The sequence below is a fragment of the Platalea leucorodia genome, assembly GCF_965183815.1.
Source record: "Platalea leucorodia genome assembly, chromosome: 1".
Taxonomy (NCBI): domain Eukaryota; kingdom Metazoa; phylum Chordata; class Aves; order Pelecaniformes; family Threskiornithidae; genus Platalea; species Platalea leucorodia.
This window is the reverse complement of record NC_138823.1, coordinates 24,123,564-24,144,375: the sequence shown is the minus strand read 5'-3', so window position 1 is coordinate 24,144,375 and position 20,812 is coordinate 24,123,564. Positions and strand designations below refer to the sequence as shown.

At 37.7% G+C, this 20,812-nt stretch overlaps 1 protein-coding gene across 14 annotated transcripts in view; it reads left to right on the top strand.

Annotated features, from left to right (window-relative positions):
* Positions 1-20,812, top strand: part of VPS13B (vacuolar protein sorting 13 homolog B) — a 485,731-nt gene that overhangs the window by 424,189 nt on the left and 40,730 nt on the right. For all 14 annotated transcript variants that reach the window (XM_082316760.1, XM_082316766.1, XM_082316768.1 and 11 more), the window contains 3 exons: positions 5,591-5,772; positions 7,567-7,916; positions 13,966-14,127. In XM_082316760.1, coding sequence (XP_082172886.1) covers positions 5,591-5,772; positions 7,567-7,916; positions 13,966-14,127 — 694 coding nt within the window. The remainder of the gene's footprint in view (positions 1-5,590; positions 5,773-7,566; positions 7,917-13,965; positions 14,128-20,812) is intronic.

Here is a 20,812-nt window from a genome sequence, read left to right as displayed (position 1 = left end):
GTGTGGAAGAAGTAGTCCTGACCAGGCTGGAGTGATCCTTCTCAGAGAAACTTAACGGGTCAGAAAAAGAGCAGCTGCTCCTCAGAGATGAGGCTTTGGCCTATGGTGTTTCTTGGAGACAGAGTAAATCATGCCAGTCACATGTCACCGACCAGAGTTTGAGACAGTTCACGAGCACTGAAATACATATAGTTTCAGCTACAAAACAAGTTTAAGGTAACGGTTAAGCCCTAAAGGATCACATTCTGTTAAAGGGAAGCCTTGTTTGGGAGGTGGTGACAGATACTGTGCACCTGCAGAGAAGGCCAACCTTTCTAGACCCCTAGTAGCATAGGAAGTTCATGTTGGCAGTAACTTTGATGAAACTGTGGCTCTATCTTCATCAAACAAACATATTGCTACCAGTATGGGTATTTTCTTGTGACCAAGCATCCTAAAATGTATTCTTGGATTCTACTTGACCAAAAAATCCCAAACTTTTTTGGTTTTAGAGAGAGACTGCCCCATGTCATGGTAAATTTCAATGTTAGGCTTGTTCCTAAAGCAAGTGTTTAACATGAGATCTTAGACTTGTGAGAAGAGCCACAACGAGCTGTGCTTAAAGCCAGTGCCCAGTGTTAGACCAGAAAACTTCAAGGCTGAGGGTATTTGCAACTGACAGCAAGAAGTGAAGACTGTATAAAAGTTGAATCTCGGTTTTCCTGGAGACTTATGATGATTTGACATTAAATAAATGCTGTAACTGTGTGATTGATTAGCAAATTTAATTCACTATTAATTGTAAAGTATAAAAATGCTTAGTCTTGTTGAAGTTTATTTTCTTAGTGTGATCTTGTATTTTGGGTCAGACTCTAACAGCTGCCATATGCATGCAGCTGCCGCTCAATGATAATATATTTTACTTCAGATTCTGCAGGGGTTTTTGTGTGTGTGTGTGTGTGTTAACCTCTGTGATATGCTAATTGTTAATACCAGAGAGCCGATCCCTTGTGTTTTAAGTACTTTCTTACTGATTCCTAACAGTTATAAAGTATAAAACTTAGGTGGCTCATGTGACAGTAAAATAACGTTTGTGAGAAGATGTGGATCCAGCTGATATGTTGAGCAGTAGCTGGCAGGCTGAAGTATATCAACCAATAATGACTATGGGAATATGCAAAGATGCCATGATCCAAATCCTGTGGTATGCAAGCTCTTCCTGAGATTGATCAAGAAGTAATTAGAAGTATAAAAATCAAGGAGCTATCTGGTTAAGGACCTAGTATATATGTGTATGTTGTTTATTTTTAAGAACTTTGTAGACTGTTCATTATTCAATGAATGAATAATGTTTGAATGAACATTTATGAATGTTTATTCAATGAATGAACACATCTGAAGTCCTAAGTGAAATAATTTAGCATTAGTATAGTGTCTATGGAAGGAATCGTATATGGCATAAATGACTGTTTATGGAAGTCCTCAAAATAGGGGATTTAAAGGAAATTATCATAGAATAAATTATTTTTATAGGTTGCATTTTCATGTTGCAGGACTAGCAAATTATAATCAAAATTACTTTTATTTAAAGCTCTGTTTGGGTGGTGAGATACTAAAGCCCCTGCCTGGTTTGGTTAGGAAGAGTTTATCATTCTCTGCTTAAGTGAGTTACGTTACAAGATGGTTTATATATTTGTGCATCTCCCGTCTAATGTAAACGGTATTTTTATAATTACTGACATACTAATTTGAAATAGTAATTGAAAATACCTTAAGATACAAACCATGAAACAAGTACAAAAACTTTTAAATAAGCCTTAAATTGCTACTTTTGAAAAATTAAAGTGAGGAATCATGATCATGTTTCTTGCTAATTGTTTTAGCTTTTATTCAAAGTATATGATGTACTGGATTTTGACCTCTAACAATTTGGGTTCAGACCAGCATTTGAGTCATAAATTAAATGAGTTAAGTGGTCTCTTTCTTCTTCCCAGTGGATATTTTCCCATGTTGCGGTTTCATCACAAATGGCAGTTTCAGTTTAAATATTCCAGTCTTAAAATAACAAGAATAGTGCAGGTCACTGTTAAGTCATTGTTCCCAGTTGTCATATATTTAACTTGAACTGTAAGTTACTGCATGATGTAAAGCTATCATACTTTATAATATATAATGATTTTGAATGTAGGTATTTTCCATTTTAAAAATTCTGATATTTCACAGGATTTCAAAAAAAAATAAAAAGAAATTTCTGGTATTAAAGTCAGGTCAGTTTTCTTTAGAATTTCCTCTGGTTTTGCTACACCCATCCCTCAGCATGATGTGCCAAACACAAAGCAGTAGAAGCTAGTTATTCCTTTTCCCCCCAGCTGAAAAGTTGCGGACAGTCCACACTGCATTTTGTAGCTCCAAAGCAGCCAAGAGAATGTGGGAATTTTTGATATTGTATTCATTTGATGTACGAATTTTGATTTCACAATCAGATCTACCTCTATGATATTAATGTTCCTACTATTGTTCACCAAGACCTGATAGAAAGTTTCCTGGGATTTCAGCTAACACTGCTTTATTTTTCTGTTTGTGCACAGCATATGATGAAGGACTGTGTCTTTGATTTCTGTGCTCTATGCAATGTAAAAGGAGAAAGTAGCAGTGCTGAAGGTCTGACGGAAGTCTACCTAGGCAAAAAGTTTAAATGGCGTTTAGTTTAAAATCATAGGGTCGTGGTAGTGATTGTAAGGACTACAGTCCCCCCTTAAAAACTGTTCACTCAATATTACGATCTCTTACTACAGTTCTTTTTTAAGGCAATACTATAGTAATTTGGATGCCACTCTTAGTATTTTTGTACTGTAACTGGTTTACACTGTTACTGTATTTTTATTTTCATAACAACATGGGGGCAATAATTCTGGATATGGTTTCTGGTTGAGTAAAAATCAAATGGACCCCTTCACAGATAAAACAATAACGCTTGAACAAAGTCTGGTCAGACAGGAAAACAGTGATGAAAGAATCCTTGCTGCATTTCTTTTCAGATGATTTCTAGAAGGTGAGCTCTCTGTAGAGTGACTTTCCCTTCTAAAATGTGGTTTAGCCCACATTGTCCTGCTCCTCTCAGTTCTCCACTGCCAGCGCTTGTCCCTCCCTACCACGGGAGAGGATGCAAGGCCAGTTCTGTCCCAGGGAGCAATGTTGTCCCGCCCTCGTTTGCTGCTTTTCTCTGGTTAGCTTTTTAAGCGTGTGGTTGAACTCTGAAGTTTGTTAGGGAATCATTTCAGTGGTGGGCCTTTTTGGTTTCTCAGGTGACTCTCCATGAGGAAACAGAAAGCAGTTTGGAATCATTTTGTTCCCAACATTTGGAGTTCCAGGAGATTACCTCTGCTTGGTCTGCTGCTTGTGGGGCAGAAAAATCAGAGCAAAGTAGGGCTAAATGCTTTAAGTTATTTCCCTGGTGTAAAGCTCCTGCCACATTTCCTCAAGCATGTCAAGTTGCCATGTAATCATTGTGGTTATGAATGAGAAATTACAAAGGTCCCATCACAGTAAAATGCTCAGTAAATAAAAAGCAGGTATATAAAATCTGACTAAATAAGAATTTGGAGAGTTTTGTTTGTTTTTTATGAAAATATCCGTCTCCAAAAAAAACATATCCGAGGAAATAGAAGTCACTGATAGGTGACTCAGGGAATAGGTTTCTGAGGAAAAGAAATTTATAATTTCAGAATAAACCTCAAATTTCAGAAATAAATGTTCTTCCTTTTTACTGCAGTTAGTGTTATAGCTGTTTGTGAAAATTAAGTCATAATTCAGAATATCAAAGTGTAATTATTTTTTTTAAAGTTCCTCATAGTTTGGTTAGCATTTGTTTGCACCCTTTTACCCTTTTTTTGTATTTTCATTCCATATGTCCCTGAGCTTCTGTTTCTAATCAAATGCAATGAGCAAAAATTCTTAAAATGTTGACAGTTATTCTGAGAGAACTAACCAGTTTCACAGATTCAAAATTATTTAATAGTCTAAATCAGCATATGAATTTTGGTGGCTTTTGGATTTCCTTCCATGTTTGTTCCAACAATCTAAGGAATATCCATGGCAGAGCAAAGAGAAGCATCCCATTTCTCTGACTCTAGTCCACTCCCATAGATGTTTTATCATGTGAACACAAAGAATAGTTTTGTTTCCAAAGAGGCCAGTTCTCAAAAGGCCTACAACACTGTTTTTGAAATGTAAACGGGCAATTTGAAGAGGTAAAGGAGCACAGGAAAGCAGCTAAAAATCTGATTAAGTGATCTATCTTTCATCCTTCACTGACCTAATCCATTTATGATATCCTGTCTTGATTCTTTGATAATTAGCTAATTTTAGTTGAGTTTTACTGCTACATAAGTATTTTGATTTATGGCCACAAATCTAAAGTTGGGTTTAAGCTCCATAAATAAATACTATACTAGCTAGTTACCATAACACAAAATAATACTGATAAATTTACCTATCCATGGAATTCTGTGCATTTGCAGCTGAACATTTCAAGTGCCTACTATATTTGTGCATAAAAAAATGTGGTCCTAAAAGCATAAGACATGTTGCTTTGAAAGCCAATGTTCGAATTTAAATTTGTGTTTGAATTTAAAATATCTTTAAAATATCAATGGAAATCTATTCACCGTGCTTTATAAAAGCTAATGACTTTCTGACAAAAATAGTAAGTTGGCCTTAGTTAATCCTCTGCTAAATTTTATTTTAAAAATAAAAGCAGTATTGGGCTGAGGATGTGGACTTAGTTTTCTTGAATCAAGTCTATGCTTTTAAACTAAAACTCTTTAGCACCAAACTGCAAAGGGATTGAGAATAAGGAACATTAAGGGTAGATTTGGCTTAAATTGGAAAGTTTATTTGTACTTCAGTGGTGTCTTAGCAACCTATAGAATTGTGATGTAGTGTTAGTTTCTCTCAAGAGACTGAAAGATAATGCTTGGAAATTCATGGTGTCAGGAGCACGGCTAGGAAAAAAAAAAAATCAGTGGGGTGGCATTTTAAATGTATAGTTAATATGTTGTAATAGGTGCTAGTAAAAGGCTCCAGGCTGAGCTTATAACACTCAGAGATTCTTTTTAAATGATGACTGTAGAATGAGAAGGGCAAAGGAAAGAAAGCTTACAGGGACAGGGTTTATGCATAGAAGTAGTTTGATGGTTGGAAGTTGGTTTCCTTAAAATAAAATGAAAAAAAAAAAAATTCTTTTGACCAGGTTAACTTTCAGCTCGTTCTTATAGCTTTATTAATGGTCATGTACTGTGTTTAGCTATTTCAACGATTAAAGATACCTGGGGTGTTTTGTTTTTATTTTCTGTAAATAATTCTTTGCTTCTGTGGTTCAAGTGTTTCAGTTTGTAAACTGAAAGTGCAGTGTGATAAAAGCATTGTTGGATTGCAGTCTTGTCTCCTATGTTCTGCTTGGGAAAAAGTACATACGCTACCATTAACAGTTAAAAGAAAACAATGACATTGGCTGTATCAGAAAACCTACATGGCACATGGTCAAGTCTTACTGTAAAGCGATAAAATCCTGGAACTGCTGAACTACCACTTTGTTATCTGCCTTCTGCAGCTCAGAAAGTGAATCTGGCTCACAAAGCGCGTGCGATCAGCTTGTAACCCCCACGGCATTAGCAGCCTGTACCAGGGTTGACTCCTGTTTTACTCCTTGGTTTGTGCCGTCACTAAGTGTGTTGATCCAATTTACTTATTTGGAAGTCCACCTCTGCCATCATCTTGATCAACTAGGCACAGGTATGTACTTCTTTATGTAGAATAATAAAAGCATATAGTTCATACATGCTGCTTAATCACCCGTTTGCTTTCTGTAGTCCCCATTTCCTCATTCAAACAGGCATTCTTCAAATAAATTGTCACCAACAGCAACCGGTGGTACAGACTTTAGGGTAAAACTGATGACTTCTGTGCATTGGGAAAGTACATACGGTAGGCAGTGGGGCTGGCTGATCAGCCCCCTTCCTCCCTCCGGAATGGGTAACTGTAGAAGCTGTCCAGTTTTCGTAGTCTGATTAGTGACAGCAGGTGCCACTTCAGTTTTGAGCCATCTTAGTGAATGAATTTGATCTTTTAAATTTTCCAGCATATTAACAGTACTATTAAAATATCTGAAGATTTTGCAACCCCCGTAGTAAGAATTCCTTGGAGGAGCTCTGAGAACTGCAGATTTAACTGTTATTTCAATTATGATCACTTTTGGAGCTACATCTGGTTTTGTTCAGTGCGCTCTGTCATTGCATTAATGGCAAATACATTCCAAGAGATCTTTAGATTATTGTCTGATTTTCAAATGCCAGGAATGCTTTCCATGGAAGATGAGCAAATATCTTAGATAATTTTGACAGGGACAGCTTTCTTCGTGAGTAATTTTTGTGTTACTGCAAGTATTACAATATATTCATAATCAAATCATACAAAGACTGACACTCAACGTCTAGCAAATAATTTCTTATCTATTGGCTACCTCTATCAGTACATAATCTTCCTCACTACTACACTCCAATTCCACATGCTCAATCTTTAAAATTACACATACTGGAAAAAGCAAAAATCAGATTAAAATCAAACCCAGCTGTTTTATTTTTCAACAGCGACTGAGTTTATGCTGATGCTGCTGTTGTTACAGCACCTAAAGGCCTTAAGTTTTGGGACTGTGTTGTGCTATGTTATACGCGAAGGGAGCACAAAACTTATTGTATCCATTATGCTTTTCTAGAATAATAGGGCTTGATCCTGGAAAGTGATGAGTGTTTTGGTTCCAAATCTGTAGAGCACTTGAGCATATGCTAATTTTAAGCATGTGAGTAGTTCCAGCAACATAAATAATAACATCAATGGAAATACTTGCATGCTTAATGTTACACAAGTGGTGTACGTGCCTTGTACTGTCTGCTGCCACAGTGTTTAGTGCTTTGCAGGACTGAGACTTCAGTGAACACGATAAAATCTTTTTAATGATATATTTCTCATGCTTTAGTCTCGGGATACTGTTTTGTTTAATTTCTAGTATTATGGGGTAATATGTCGCATCTCAGTGAGTTTGTGGTCTCGAACTCTCTGTATTTGCAGCAAAGACAATTTTCATTGTGGAGCCTGTTAGCCTGCACAGTCACATGTCAGCAAATATTATATTGCTAATATTTATTGTATTCATAATGTGCTATGTGTGGAATATCATATACATCTACTATAGCAAAAATTCTCACAGAAATATGGTCTCTGCTCCAAATAGATGGCAATCTGAAGTATTGTGCAGTGTGCAGATAAAGCAGTTTGGCTGGCTGGTCTATTTACCATGAAAATATTTTGGTTTGCAAATACTTTTTGTTTGCAGCTGCTATTAATTATGGTTCTATTTTACATCTAATAAACAGTGTGAACAGGATTAATTTCCGATTTCAGAAATGTCAACTCTTTTATGAACTTTACTTGTTTTCATCATATGTACAAGCAGATAAAACACAATTTACAAAAACCTACACAATGTGGCAATAGTGATGTTCTAGTCATGTTTGTTCTTTTACTTTTCAGCACCACCAAAGTTTCTTCAGCCATTTTCATCTGATAAGAACATGCCATCTGAACTAGAATACATGGTCGTTTCCTTTGATGAGCCTCATGTATATCTTCGTCAGTGGAGCGATGAGTCGATGTTCCAGGAGATCCAGTTTTCAACTCAAGCCGACTGTAAACTTTTGGAGTGCCGAAACGTGACTATGCAGAGTGTTGTGAAACCTTTCAAAATCTGGGGGCAGATTGCTATTTCCAGCAGCACAGTAGGAAGGCTATTGGACTGCACGGTAATGGTGGACCCCATTTTCATCAGCTTCGGCCAATATGCACTTCATTCTCTAAATACAGCAATTCAAGCTTGGCAGCAGGTATGCAAATACAATAGTGAGAAAAAATGTAGCTATTGTGATTAATTTAATAGCAAATTAGAATACCAACTGCATTCATTAAAAATATTCCAAGATGTAAAAGCTTTAATTTACGCTAGAAGTGTTTTTTACTAATAAACGTTAATTCCATGATAGCAATGAAAATTAGGAGACTACAAATGCTATGTGTAAAGGTAAATGTAGACAGAACTGCTTGAGTTTCCGTGAAACTACATGGATTTATATCAGAATAATCAGAATCTTGGTCTTGAAATGCATAATATTGCATTAGTTTATGAAAAGGTGAGTGACGCATGATACGTGAGCACAGCTCAGTCTGAGCGGTCTAGCATATTGTTTCCAGCTACTACTTCTATCCTTATTGAAGTTCAACACTAGTTTCGCATTACATTCTGTGCAAGCAGCATTAATGGCTGAAGCCCATTCCAGCGTAAGGAACCTTGCTTCTGCAATGACCCCTCGAAGGCCTGTAATTCCCTTACTTCACTATAGCCTTGAAATCAAATCATTCTCTTCATCTGCCTGAAGACCTATGTGGAGCCTGGGAATTAATTACCTATCATGGCACTACAATAACAAAGCCCCCAAAAAAGGATAAAACATCTGTTTTATATCAAAAAATTCTTTTTTAAGGGCATTCCATGGTTTTCTTGTTGCAAAAGGACATTCATAAAACAAGATCTAGTGTGATTTAAATCTTTACAGCTGGCTCAAATATCAATGTGAACAAAAATCTTTGTAGCTCCAATTTCTGTTTTTTGTCATATTTTGAACAATGCTTTTAATAAAAAACAAACATAGAAAGTATAAGAGAGTCCTTGGTAGGCTGTTTAAACCCAAAATATTTCTGACTTAGTACTAGTCCCTCATCTAAGACATGTGTGGCAACTACTGCAAAATGGCCTTCAGAAAGGTCAGTTTCCTCTTAGGACGAAAAAAAAAAAATCTCTCAGACATAGCTATACATATAAATAAAATATGGTGCATAAATATTTAAATGTTTTAAACCACATCACAGTGTGAATGACTGACTGACTACTCTGTGCCTTGAAGGAATATTCTGAGTTGAAAAAAATGGAATTGTATATTTGATTAAGTAGAGCCATATGTTGCATAGTATATTGCTGACAGGTACATTCTATGAATAGTTGGTACTGATTTATACATGGATTTGGCAATGTTAACATGAGCCACAGGAGGATATACTTCTGTAATTGTTGCTGTAATTTTCTCGTTTCCTCTCATGTCAAGGGTACTTGCCACCATGTTCTGATGTGGTGGGTATCTAGCCCTGAGTATTCGAGATTAAAAACTTGCATCGCTTTGAAATTAGGGAACAGTTAACACACAAGTGGGTTCAAAACGGCTTATTAAATTAATTGTTACCAAGATGTTTTGTATGTGGCTTTACCTCCAGATTGGGGGGGTAGCATGCACTGCACAGGGAGGGAATGAATTTCCCAATGATAAGCATTGTTTGATGTTTGCAGTTCACATAAAATACAATATAAATGCTGCCAACTAGAAGCATGAATTTAATAAGCAGGAAAGGTTATTTGAATTCTCCACATATTTTTTACTGGATTAATATCTGAAACAAGTGATGTTGTAGTCAGTGGACAGACAGATGAAGCATGAAGCAATTTAGCCCTGCACCTTTAGGTCAAGAGTTCAGGATTAACAGAAGCCTCTGTCAGTGTCTTTGTTTCCTAGATATGGACTGATTTTTTTTTTTTTTTTTTTTTTTTTTGTTAAGTAACGATGAACATTTTGAAAGTAGATTAAGCCTAAAAAACACCAGGCATACAACTTGCTTTATACTTCTAAGTCACATGCTGAAAATCTGAGAGGATTAGCACTTTTTAAAAACAGTTTCCCTTTTGAAATATTTCACTGTCTAATCTGAAATCCCTGTTTAAATACAAGCAGTAACAGGCTAATGCCCATCTAAATGCAAAGCTAAATTAATGGTTTTAATAATCAAATAACTGGACACGGAACTTCAAAATTGTTATTAATTTAGTTTTATTATTTAATAATAACATGCAGAGTATCAGGTGAGATAGAAAATGCATGTCTCCTGTAAATATACATGGGGGGATGGTTTTTTCCCCTTTATTTGGGCACTTAAGCCTTCACAAAATGTTTTAGAGCATTAGTGCTTTGGGGTATCTAGAGACACAGGGTCAGCTGAGAAAACAGCTCCCCAGGTATGGTACTAAGTGAGTATTCCTCGGAAAAAAACTCTTCCTTTGTTTTCCTAAACCCCTCAGAAGTTATAAAAGCTCCTGTTTAAACCTGTTTTGAACCATCAGAACTTCTCTTCCTTGAGGTCCGCATGGTGCTTAACCTTTCTATTGGCAGTTGCAGAAGTTTTCTTAATGAGCTGGGATCAGTCAGTGTGACATCTGTGATCACGGTAGTTTCCCCATCTTTCTACTATAAGCATAAAGAACAAAGGGAAAAGGTACAGAAAACTTGCATGTAGCTTCAGTTTAACTTTCTGGCTGATAATGTCAGGATACTGCCATGAGAATGAAGTTTAAACAATCGGAAGGAAAATGTTCTTTTCCCTTAGAGGAACTTTGAGGGAGATAAGAAATTGCTAAAGACTTTCTGTCCAAAAAACATTACTAGGTACTAAGGAGAGAGAGAGATTGTTTGTGTATGTGTGTGTGTGAGAGAGAGACAGAGAGAAGGCTTGCACAGGTCTTCGGTAGCTTGTGAAGCACACAGAAAATACCTTTGTGCATATAAAGAGGCCTAGGTTTTTATGGGTTTTTTTTCCCAGATCCAGAAATGCTTTGAAATAGCTGTGAGCTGAGACATGAGCAGAAAGCCCAGAGACAGGGAAAGCCTGGTGACTAGTATTATGTGGGATGTTTCTCCCCTCTCTGAATAGAATTCACAAAATATTTGAAAGCCCAATAAAGGAGAGACACTTTCCAGGCCTCTCTGAGAGAAAAGAACAGCTGAAAAATGATATAACGAGGGGCAGGAAATTGTCCCCCAGGAACTGACCTTAATCTGTATCTGATTCAGGCTGTTGATCTTTTGCTGATTCTTTTGATTTGCTGTTTTAATTCAGAGAGGGAATTTTTTTCCTAATCCACACTTAGGTGTTTTCAGCTCCTGGAGTCATCATTCACCGCTTCAGCATCATTGCCACACAAATGGCCTGGTTCTATTTGTTTTTATTATGTCTCGTTTCTCTACACTCTTTTATCAATCAAGATTTCCTCACTCCATCCTTTTGCTGATTTTTTTTTTGGTCCCTTTCTGCTTACCCTAGAAGCTTCTGCTGTCAGACTTCAGCAGCAAATTTACCCTGTGCTGGGTGCAGGGAGCTGCTGCAGCTCCCCAGGGACCAAGAAGCATGGGTGGTACTCTGTCTGGGAAAAATCGCCTGCATTTACTGCAAGGAGAATAAGAGTTGCCTAGAACCCTGCCTGTACAGTGCATAGTTGCCATACTGAGCTAAAGCATCCCCAGACTTCCTTGATGATCCTTTAGTCAGCTGCTATTATCAAGACTTTAGGCATCAGTAGCTCTCTCTTAAGCCTGGCAGTGTGGAGCAACACCTTATTAAGCAAATCTTGGTGTTTCCTTCGTTAAAACTTTGGAACTGTTATAAAATGGAGCTTAAAATATCTCTTTTGCTTAACTTTGAGAAGTGTTGCTGTTAAAAGCAGTGGATTCTATCAGCAAATCTAGCATTTAAGACTCATGATTAATGGCAGTCATTCATCAGCATCAAAATGTGTGCAACTCTATTAATAATCCCTGATGGGATAACATTCCCCCAGTACAATTTAGGAGTTCTATGCATGCCAAAAACTTGCTAGATTCTCTTTTCCTACAGTTTGTGTTAACATACTTGAAACTAAGTTAGTTAGTCAGTTACTGAGGTAAAAAGAAGGAGGTTCATCATCTTCTACTGTTGTTCTTCCAGTCTGTGCGTAATCAGCAAGAAAATGTATTGGAGTAAAAAAAATTTTCTTAAATTCCCCTGGGGTTATATCTAGGTTTGACTGTAACAACATGCTGAGCTCTGTGGATAGTAAATCCTCCCTTTTAAAAAGAACATTTTGCAAAGCTGTAACAGGAAAATATATGTATTTGTGGTAGACTTATGGGTATGTGGGTATGGCAGCTTGACAGTAAAAAGTCATAGATCCACCACTAGAAAATGCCAAAATAAACTCTGCACTCTGAAGTGGCACAGTAAATGTCAGCCTTTAGCATACACAGATCTGCTACCGAATGCGGTACAGACATATTGCTCTGTAATGAGTTTTACTCCTTTGAAAAAGTGAGATTTTGGTTATGCTTGCCTGACTCTTGCTTCACAGAAGATACCTGATTTTATGCAGAAGAATTAATGAGATTTGGAGAGAGGCTTTAATCTAAATATTCTGATGCTTAAATACTCCTAGGGTGAATAATTTTTTACACAAACACTCCCAGCCAGTCATTCTGACATTCAGTCACAAAAGGAATCACAACATGCACCTTAGGTTCTTCTGAAGTTAATAACGGTAGTGAACATACATCCAATGATGCTAAATTGGACATACCTTGCACACTTCACTTTTCAGAAAATCTGTTCCACGTGTATCACCCAGCAATGTGCTACAAGCAATGTACCAAACTCTTTTTCATGGATAACTAAGGATCCACAGGGATCTATGAGGAAATATTTTTCTCTCTCTCTTGTTTGATCTCTGAATTTCTGCAGGCTTCCAGGCACATTGTTATCAAAGAACTAAAGACCCATATGATCTTAGACAGAGGAGGTGCTAGCTTCATTATGTCCATTTAAAAGGTCCACTGAGAGAGCAAGGAGGGGAAAGAGAATCAGCTCTCAAAGACCATGGAGGTCCCATAAGTTAGAGAAGACGTCATGGGAAGAAAGGAGGAGAAAAGAGCAGCTGGGCTATATTGTGGAGAGAAGGGAACCAACCAACAATAAAGCATTGTCAAAAGTGTGTGCTAGGAAAGATGGGTCAAAAAGAGGTAACAAAAAGCACAAGAAGATTAATTCTTTGTGTTACACCCATTAAATAGCATGAAGACTATCCAAATGTTGCTTTCTTGGAGTAATTGTTCTGGTTGCTAGATAGTTGCTTGTAAGTGGAAGGTGCCAGCCCAGTACTGACTAGGACAGAAATATATGAGAGATGATCTCCAAATCAAATTGTCAGTCACACTTTGACCTCTCCCGTATAGGGGATTAGAGTTCGTGCCTTCAGGGGCGGAAGACCTGTAGCTCTGGTAATTTTTATGACTATCATATAGTCTCCTTGTGTCAACAGAGTGACAAGCAGCCAGATGAAAAGCAGAAAGAGAGGGATGGAAGGATGCTGCAGGCAGGAGAAAAAGTATTGTAAAATCTAAAATACTTTTAAAACCCGTGATAGTTTTTGATTTTTCCTATTGCTGTCAAATTGCATGATGCATTTTCAAACCAGCTTCGTGGAGCTGTGAAAATACTCCCCCCATGTCTCCGGCTTTTTCTTTAGTTATTTTTTTAAGTGTTGTGGTATCAGGAGAGAGAGAGTCTTCTGCTGCTGACCCACAGCAATGTTTCGAAGTCGAAGCAGCAGCTGGGGAGGAGGACGTGCAGCCTGTTGGCCTGCGAGATCAGTTGTCAAGCATGGAGAAACCTCTTCATGCCTCTCTGCTCAGCCCGTCGTGCCCCACCTGCCCTTTGTGACATGTCATTTCCAACTGAATTTAATTTCGTTGAAGTCTTTTACATAAGTTAGGAAATCTAGTTTTTATTGTCATTTTAAATCTTTAGAGATTTGCATTACAGAAACATAACGTAAAATATGTTAAGTCTTAGGATATATTTTGTCAACCCAAACACAAGTTTTTGCAGAGAGTAGAGTACTGTGAGACCAAAGATAATGGCGAGAGATCTTGAAGCATTTCTGTGTTGTAACAGTCGCCAGTGGGCAGACAGCTGCCAAATGTCTTGCAATTAATCTGATGCTTACTGGCTTTCATATCCCTTTCCTTTCAGAACCAATGCCCTGAGGCAGAGGAGTTGGTCTTCAGCCATTTTGTGATCTGTAATGACACACAAGAGACACTGCGGTTTGGCCAGGTGGATACTGATGAAAATATTTTGCTGGCTAGTCTCCACAGTCACCAGTACAGCTGGCGCTCTCACAAGTCCCCACAGGTATGTCAGAAACAGCCCTTCGAATGCAGCAATTGCAAAAGCTGACTGGTGGCTTTATGCATTGATTCGTCAGTTTTCTCTGTGGTCTCGACTCTCTCTAACGCTCCAGTTCTTTCAGGAGCCACACGCTGGGGCTGCATCGGAGAGAAAAGGTAAACAAAGAGTGAGGAAAGCCAGAAGTGTTTAGAAGTTTACTCGAGGGTAGAACTGGATGTGCACAACCGCTTTCTGTAAAGCTGAGCGATTGTGGAGACTGAAGCTTCTGAAAAAAAGCAAAAGAAGATCGCTTGCCAGGTTTTTATAACTAAGTGATCAGTGTCTGTTTTCTGTGATGTACATTAGAGGTTTGGGGAATTTTTTTAATGAATTGTTTTTACCAGAAGCATCTGTTCACTGAAATTGTTTGCAGAACAGGGTCAAACTGGACAAATCTCTAAACTCAGCATGTGCTTGCATTAGAAGAGATTTGAAATTGTCAGAAACACCCCACTTACATAGTTTAAATAATGCAGTTTCTGTTTCTTGGGTGTTTTTTTAAGGATAAACACTGAAACTGAAATAAAAGATTTTAAAATTATCAACAGGAAATATTTCAATGAAACCATGTTGTTGGTTTTCTTGAGTGGTGGTGAAAAATGGACTTTTCATCTTGATTCAAGATACGGCAAGAATTTAAATCTAAAAAAAGTGTTTATGAGATAGCGAAGCCATTTCTTCTCTCTTTTTAATATATACCCAGCTCCTGCTGAGTGGGAGACTAGAGACCTGTGCCATCCCACTTGCTGAGCAGCAGTCCGGCATTGAAGAGTTACTAAAATTTTTACAGATAGTAGGAGAAGTGTTGTGGATGGGGGTTCCTAACTCCTCTAGAGCCCTCGAAAATGGCAGTCTTAGCATGTGAGAAAGAAGGTGAAATTTGGATGATAAATCTAAACAGGAGCTGTGCCCACTTCCACTGCTGACGAGTTTCAAGTTTCACTGGGAAGCAGAGATGGTAAATTTACTGTGGTTTTCCTTCATATGTCAGTTGGTGGATATGCAAAACTACTGAATTTTACATTAATGCGGTAATCTGTGCAGAGCAAATTCAGCCAGAGTAAACAGTTGCAGTTGACACTGAAGTCAAGGTGTAAGTTAAGAGGAAAGCAGGTTAATAAAGGACTGTCTCACCCCAGCGACAGAGGAGTTGCTATAAACAGTGTGCGCTGGTGTAATAGTGCACAGAGGGAGAGACTTAGAGACGCTGGAGTACTGTACGTCCCTTGTCACATTTTCAAAAAAGACGTATGTTTTCTTATACAAGCAAAACGCCTGTGATGCCCCAGCCCATGGGCGAGCAACCCAAATGGGTGACTATGATCTGTGCAACTGGGCAAGCGTCAGCTTGCAAGGCAGGATCCCCACTCATCAGGTGACAGTACTCGCACTTGTGTTACGATTGATGTAACTCCCTCCGGTTGTGTGAGGGAGAAAGAACGACCAGGCTTGTGGAAAGCTAGCTAAATGTGGCCCATATTTCATAACCAATTATCACTTGCTTTTGTAGCAACCACCCAAAAAGTCATTTAAACCTTTTCATAAACACATGGAAAAAGAAGGCAATGCTTAAAGCAATTATAAATGAAACCAGAACTAAGTAAGACTTTGCTCTTAACAATTTTTCTTATACATTTTCTGGTTACTTATATAAAACTATTCAGTTGAGAGAATCCTCTTTTTGACCATCATTCTAGATAGTTCTGCTAATAGTGTAGTTCTGATTATGGTGTATTTCTAATAACGGTGTACTTCCAGTAATGGTGCAAACTGGAAAGAGTTTTGAAAATGAGGATTATCTCAAGCAAAGCGAGAAGTAGAAGAGTTAAAATTGCAGCTTGTTACCAATACTTTCTGTCAGTTGCAGCCGAGCTGCTAAAGACCACCAGCACAATATATGGCATTAGCCCTGCAACACCTGGAGAACGTAAATATTAAGACATTGATCTTTAGCTTGTCCTTTGCCGTTTTCATGGCCGCTATGTAAGTTTCTTATTAAATGAAAAACAAAAGTGCAGGATGAAAGGTGGAAAAGTCCAGCAGAAAACCAAATCACGCATTAGGGAGTGGGTGAGGTGACAGTAGGAACTTCAGATTCATTTTTCAGATATTCATTCTTCAGCTGAAAGTTGGTGATGTCAAAGGGTTTCCCCATTCTGTTTTGCTCTGATTAGATTCGGATTCACTGAAGAACTGGGCTGATAAACAGTCAGGAGTGTCATGTTGGATTCCCATGTCCCAGGAGATGGCAAAGCTAACATCTCACTCCTCCTGACTCAACCACATTGCTGGCCAGCAAGCTCTTCTAGCAGGGGGGCTATACCTCCCTTGTCCCAGCCCTTGGAGTAATTTCAAGAATATTTCTGCTCTTTTAACGTTTTTCAACAGCCATCTCTTGCTGGGAAATTTAGAGACTAAAAAATAGCACTGAGGTAATTTCACTGAAAACATATGGAAGCACAGGCTTTCCACACACTGTTGAGATAGAAGCAAATTTTCTTTACAAAAGTCGGAGAGTCTTGGCATCCATCTATAAGCCTTGTTCATTTGGTTAATGTTAAATACAAATCACTAAGTTTAGCATGCTTCAGAAAGACAGTTCATCTAAACAGTCTAAACAGCACAATCCTTTGTCATTTTAGATCATACGAAATAAGTTTGTTTAAATATTATTACAAATGTTGTCATGTAATTTTTTTCAATGATTAATATAAATCCTTGAAATGAAAACAAAAACTCAATTAAGACATCAGGTTGTCCCTATTATGCTATGGCACTTTTCTAATTGTTTCCATGCAAAACTATCTAGCAGTTTATTATCCAAAGGTCAGAATAATGCCCAAGCATGGACAAACCCTCCAAGTGTCATATTCATGGAATGCTAGATGACTTCATAGTTATGAAATTATTTCATTTCTCATGATAATTCCCAACTTGCCAAGTTAGTGAATTTTAAGAACTCTGAGAGCAGATTGTAAGATAAATGTGAAATAATCCATACTTCTGGAGTCAGGGACTTCCCTCCAGGCATTAGTTCATACTTGACTTACTTGACTTACTCTTGGGGATAAAATGAGTTAGGACAAGGTCTTAGATACCACATTCTCTTACTGGGAAAGAAAACCAACTTGCACAACTTCGGCTGGCTCATGTTTCTTGTTACACAGGCACTAAGAAGCAGCGGTTGCCATGAAATACTTTATTTAACCTCTGCAAAATGTTTTTTTAGTATGGCAAGGCAGTTCAGTTAAATGAAAATAAATAGCTTTAAAAGGATTATATTTCTTTCACATTCACATCAATAAAATTTTCCATTTTTCTTTTGCTAATTAAGCATAATGAGAGATGCAGTAATTGCCCATTTGAATTATTTAACACAATTAAATATATATACCTAAAATAAGTTATTTTTGTAGTAGCAGAGAGTTATATAATGCTTTATTTACATTTAGAATTAATTTTAATATTAATGAAGCTACTATAGCCTATAATTAAAAATTGTTCAACTTTTTCATGTTACGAAAACAGCTATAGCACACCAAGGATTTGGATTTATCAGCTATTGATGGTGTCCCTCCAACTGTTTGGCTTAACTTAAAGCTCCCTCCTTCCTTCATTTTTTCCCAGCCCGGATCTTCTACATTTCAGGGAACCTAACCTTTCTCTTTTAACTTTCACTCTGATTCCTGCAAGTCTCGCTAGTTTGGCTAATATTTCAGTAATAAGTCTGAGGTCTGATGCTCACTCTTCTACTCTGCTCCATCCCCCATGTTTTCCTCAGATTTCATGAGGCTTTGACCTTCCTTAGGGATAAGACACCCCCAACTATATAGTCCCTTTCAGAGTTGGGCTAAGTCCAAAACTGATGATATTTGAGGTTTTAAGCAATTCTGGCAGAAGTTGCCAGACCTCGTGAGTTCCTTTTGCAGATTTTAATGAAAGTTAGAGGTCTGTTAGATATCATTAAAAGGGAAGAGACTCCTGTGCTCTACAGACAACACTGGCTCCTGCGTTATTATTGGATCCAGTCAGTGCTCCTTATCTTGATCTTCAAGTTGCTTTGTGGGATGGGCCCCAGTTATGTCAAAAGTCATGTTTGTCTCCAAGACAGCTGTGTTTTTTAGGAGAACTGGAGCATATGATACATATGGTGAAACTCTGAAGTTAGAAGAGATCAGATCTTCCTAGCAATTTACTCAGAGTTAAGGAATTCTGTCTTGCAAGACAGTAGGCAGTCGGAGGGTCCCACTAGGGATCATAGCAAATGTAAAAAACAGCTATTCATGTGAGAGTCCCCTGAATGTATTCTGCAGAGATTGCTTGCGAATAAACAGCAAAAATCTTGTATAACATGCTAGTTACGACTAGTTATTTTCCCCATGCTCAAACTTCAGCGGAGTCCTCTGAAGAAGCAAAGAATAATGGATCTAAATTCATTATTTTGCTTTCTATGCAAAACAAAATGTTGCACAGGGGAAGTCTGCAGTTAAAGTAGAAGCTCCCAAACCTTTCTCCAGAGTCTTCTCCCAGGGTTATAGTAACAGCCCATTTTCACTTTTCACCGTCCTTAACTTGAAGCAGCAGGTGTAGTGGGTATTTGGGCAATGATTTCAATGAGAATGTGGCCAAGTCACTGGTTATAAACAAAATAGATGTATTTCTTATCAAAGTAGGTAAATATGCCTGAAACAGGTATGTCCCACTTTATTGCTACTTATATAGAATTTGAGGGAAAATATCTCTATCATTTGCTTTTCTGTTCTTCTGAACATACGCGTATAAATTCTTGAATAGATATTAGTAGTGGTTAGTATATTAGTAATACCTTCACTGGAACCCATTTAAGGTTTTTCTTCTCTTATTTTAAATAGTGTGCTTGCAAAGCATAACTTCTGCTAGAATTTTGTAAACACAATTTTTAAAGGCAGCTGTAGATTTGGAAATAGCTTTAAGAACCTCCTTCTCATTCTCCTACAAAAAAAAAGACTGAAGCCAAATTTTAATTTATGTTGCATCTCCAGCAGGATCATAATTCATTGTTACTTTTTTCCAAGTTGCCATTCTTTCAGGTATTGGATTATATAAAGTGTAAGATGATTTACAGTACTCTGTGGGTTCAAACTTAGAAACTGTGCAGTAGTCTGTGGGTTCAAACTTAGAAACTGTGACTTATATATCAGTTATTATTGGGATATTTTCCTGTTTTATTGTTTAGGGATGTTACAGATTCTCTGCACAACCTTTTGTACTTTACATAATCCTCCCCAGGTCATTTACAGAACAACATCAGGCAAAAAAGTTTTATGTTATTTTACACTGTTCAAGTAGTGAGAAATACATTGTTGCTTTCCTTTGGGGTCCCGCATTCAAAATCAATGGTTATGTTATATGTAATTGACTTTCTAGATAATATCTGGGGCAGATAAGAATTTATATTATCCATGAATCACATGAACCCTCATAATTTGGTTACTGTTCCTTAACCAAAAGACTTTCCTTTTCCACAGTGTGTAGAGCTAGTTCGTACCTGTGAGGTTCAGGCCTGCTTTGCAGGTTGTGTTGAGGCTCGCAACGCCTCCAGGAGCCCCTGAGGGTCACTTTATCTGCCAAGCTTGACCTTTTTTCTACTAGCCAGCGTGGGGGTGATGGAAATTGCTTTCTCCCGTGCTCCATACTGGCCTTCTGTCTTACAAGGGACGATGGTGTAGAACTGGTCAGAGCTCCCAGGTCCCATGAGAAAATGAAGCCATACTGAAATTCAAACTGTTTTGGTGGCTTCTGCAGCTGAAAATGTGCAGAATTGACATTTCATTCACTGTTTTCCCAAATACTAATTGATTTTATTGTTGTACGTCCTAATCCTGGTCAAGGGCCACCTTGTATCATGAAAACACAACCAAAAAATACCGATCGTCCTTCTCCTTTGATTTTTCAATTAAAAATTGCTTTAGCTTCAAGTCTTAGAATTCAGCTCCCATCTCCAGGTCTCCATTTCCTCCATGCTGCTGCATCATCACAGCTTTTATTTTACTCTCTCGCATGTTTTAAAATAACCAGCTGCTTCCACACCATTAATTAGGTCCTCACTTGATTCCTCCCAGTCTCTCAGAGTTGAGAGCGATAACCCTTATTCTTCCCAAAAAGCATTTTCTAGTTTCACTTAGAAGACAGATATAATCTAACTACAGTGAAACCAAGTTAACTTTGGTGGATCTACAAGCAACATAGAAATCAAATTTGTATCACTAAGCATTTTGAGGGCAGAAGCTTTAAATTACTCATACAGCTGGAAAATGCTGCCTTTTCTGGACAGGCTCCATTCTTAGTCTCATTTTTAATCCCCCATTTTAGTTTTCATGCCTTGTCATATGACACTTAGCTTTATTTACTCAGATCGTATCCTTCACTCACACATCTAGCTGAAAACCTAAGTAAATTTTGAGGAGTGCATAGAAACATTCTGTGAAGAGATGGGATAAAGAATACAGCTTTTGTAGCCATTTGCTCCAGTAGGAGCAGCTTCATCGTAGTCTGCCTCCCTGAAAGCAATTTCTTTCCCTCTCAAAACAGAAATCCATAATGGCTCAGAATTACAAATCCAAACCCCAGCAAAGTCTAGTCAAAACAAAAACCACTGCTTTATCTGTTG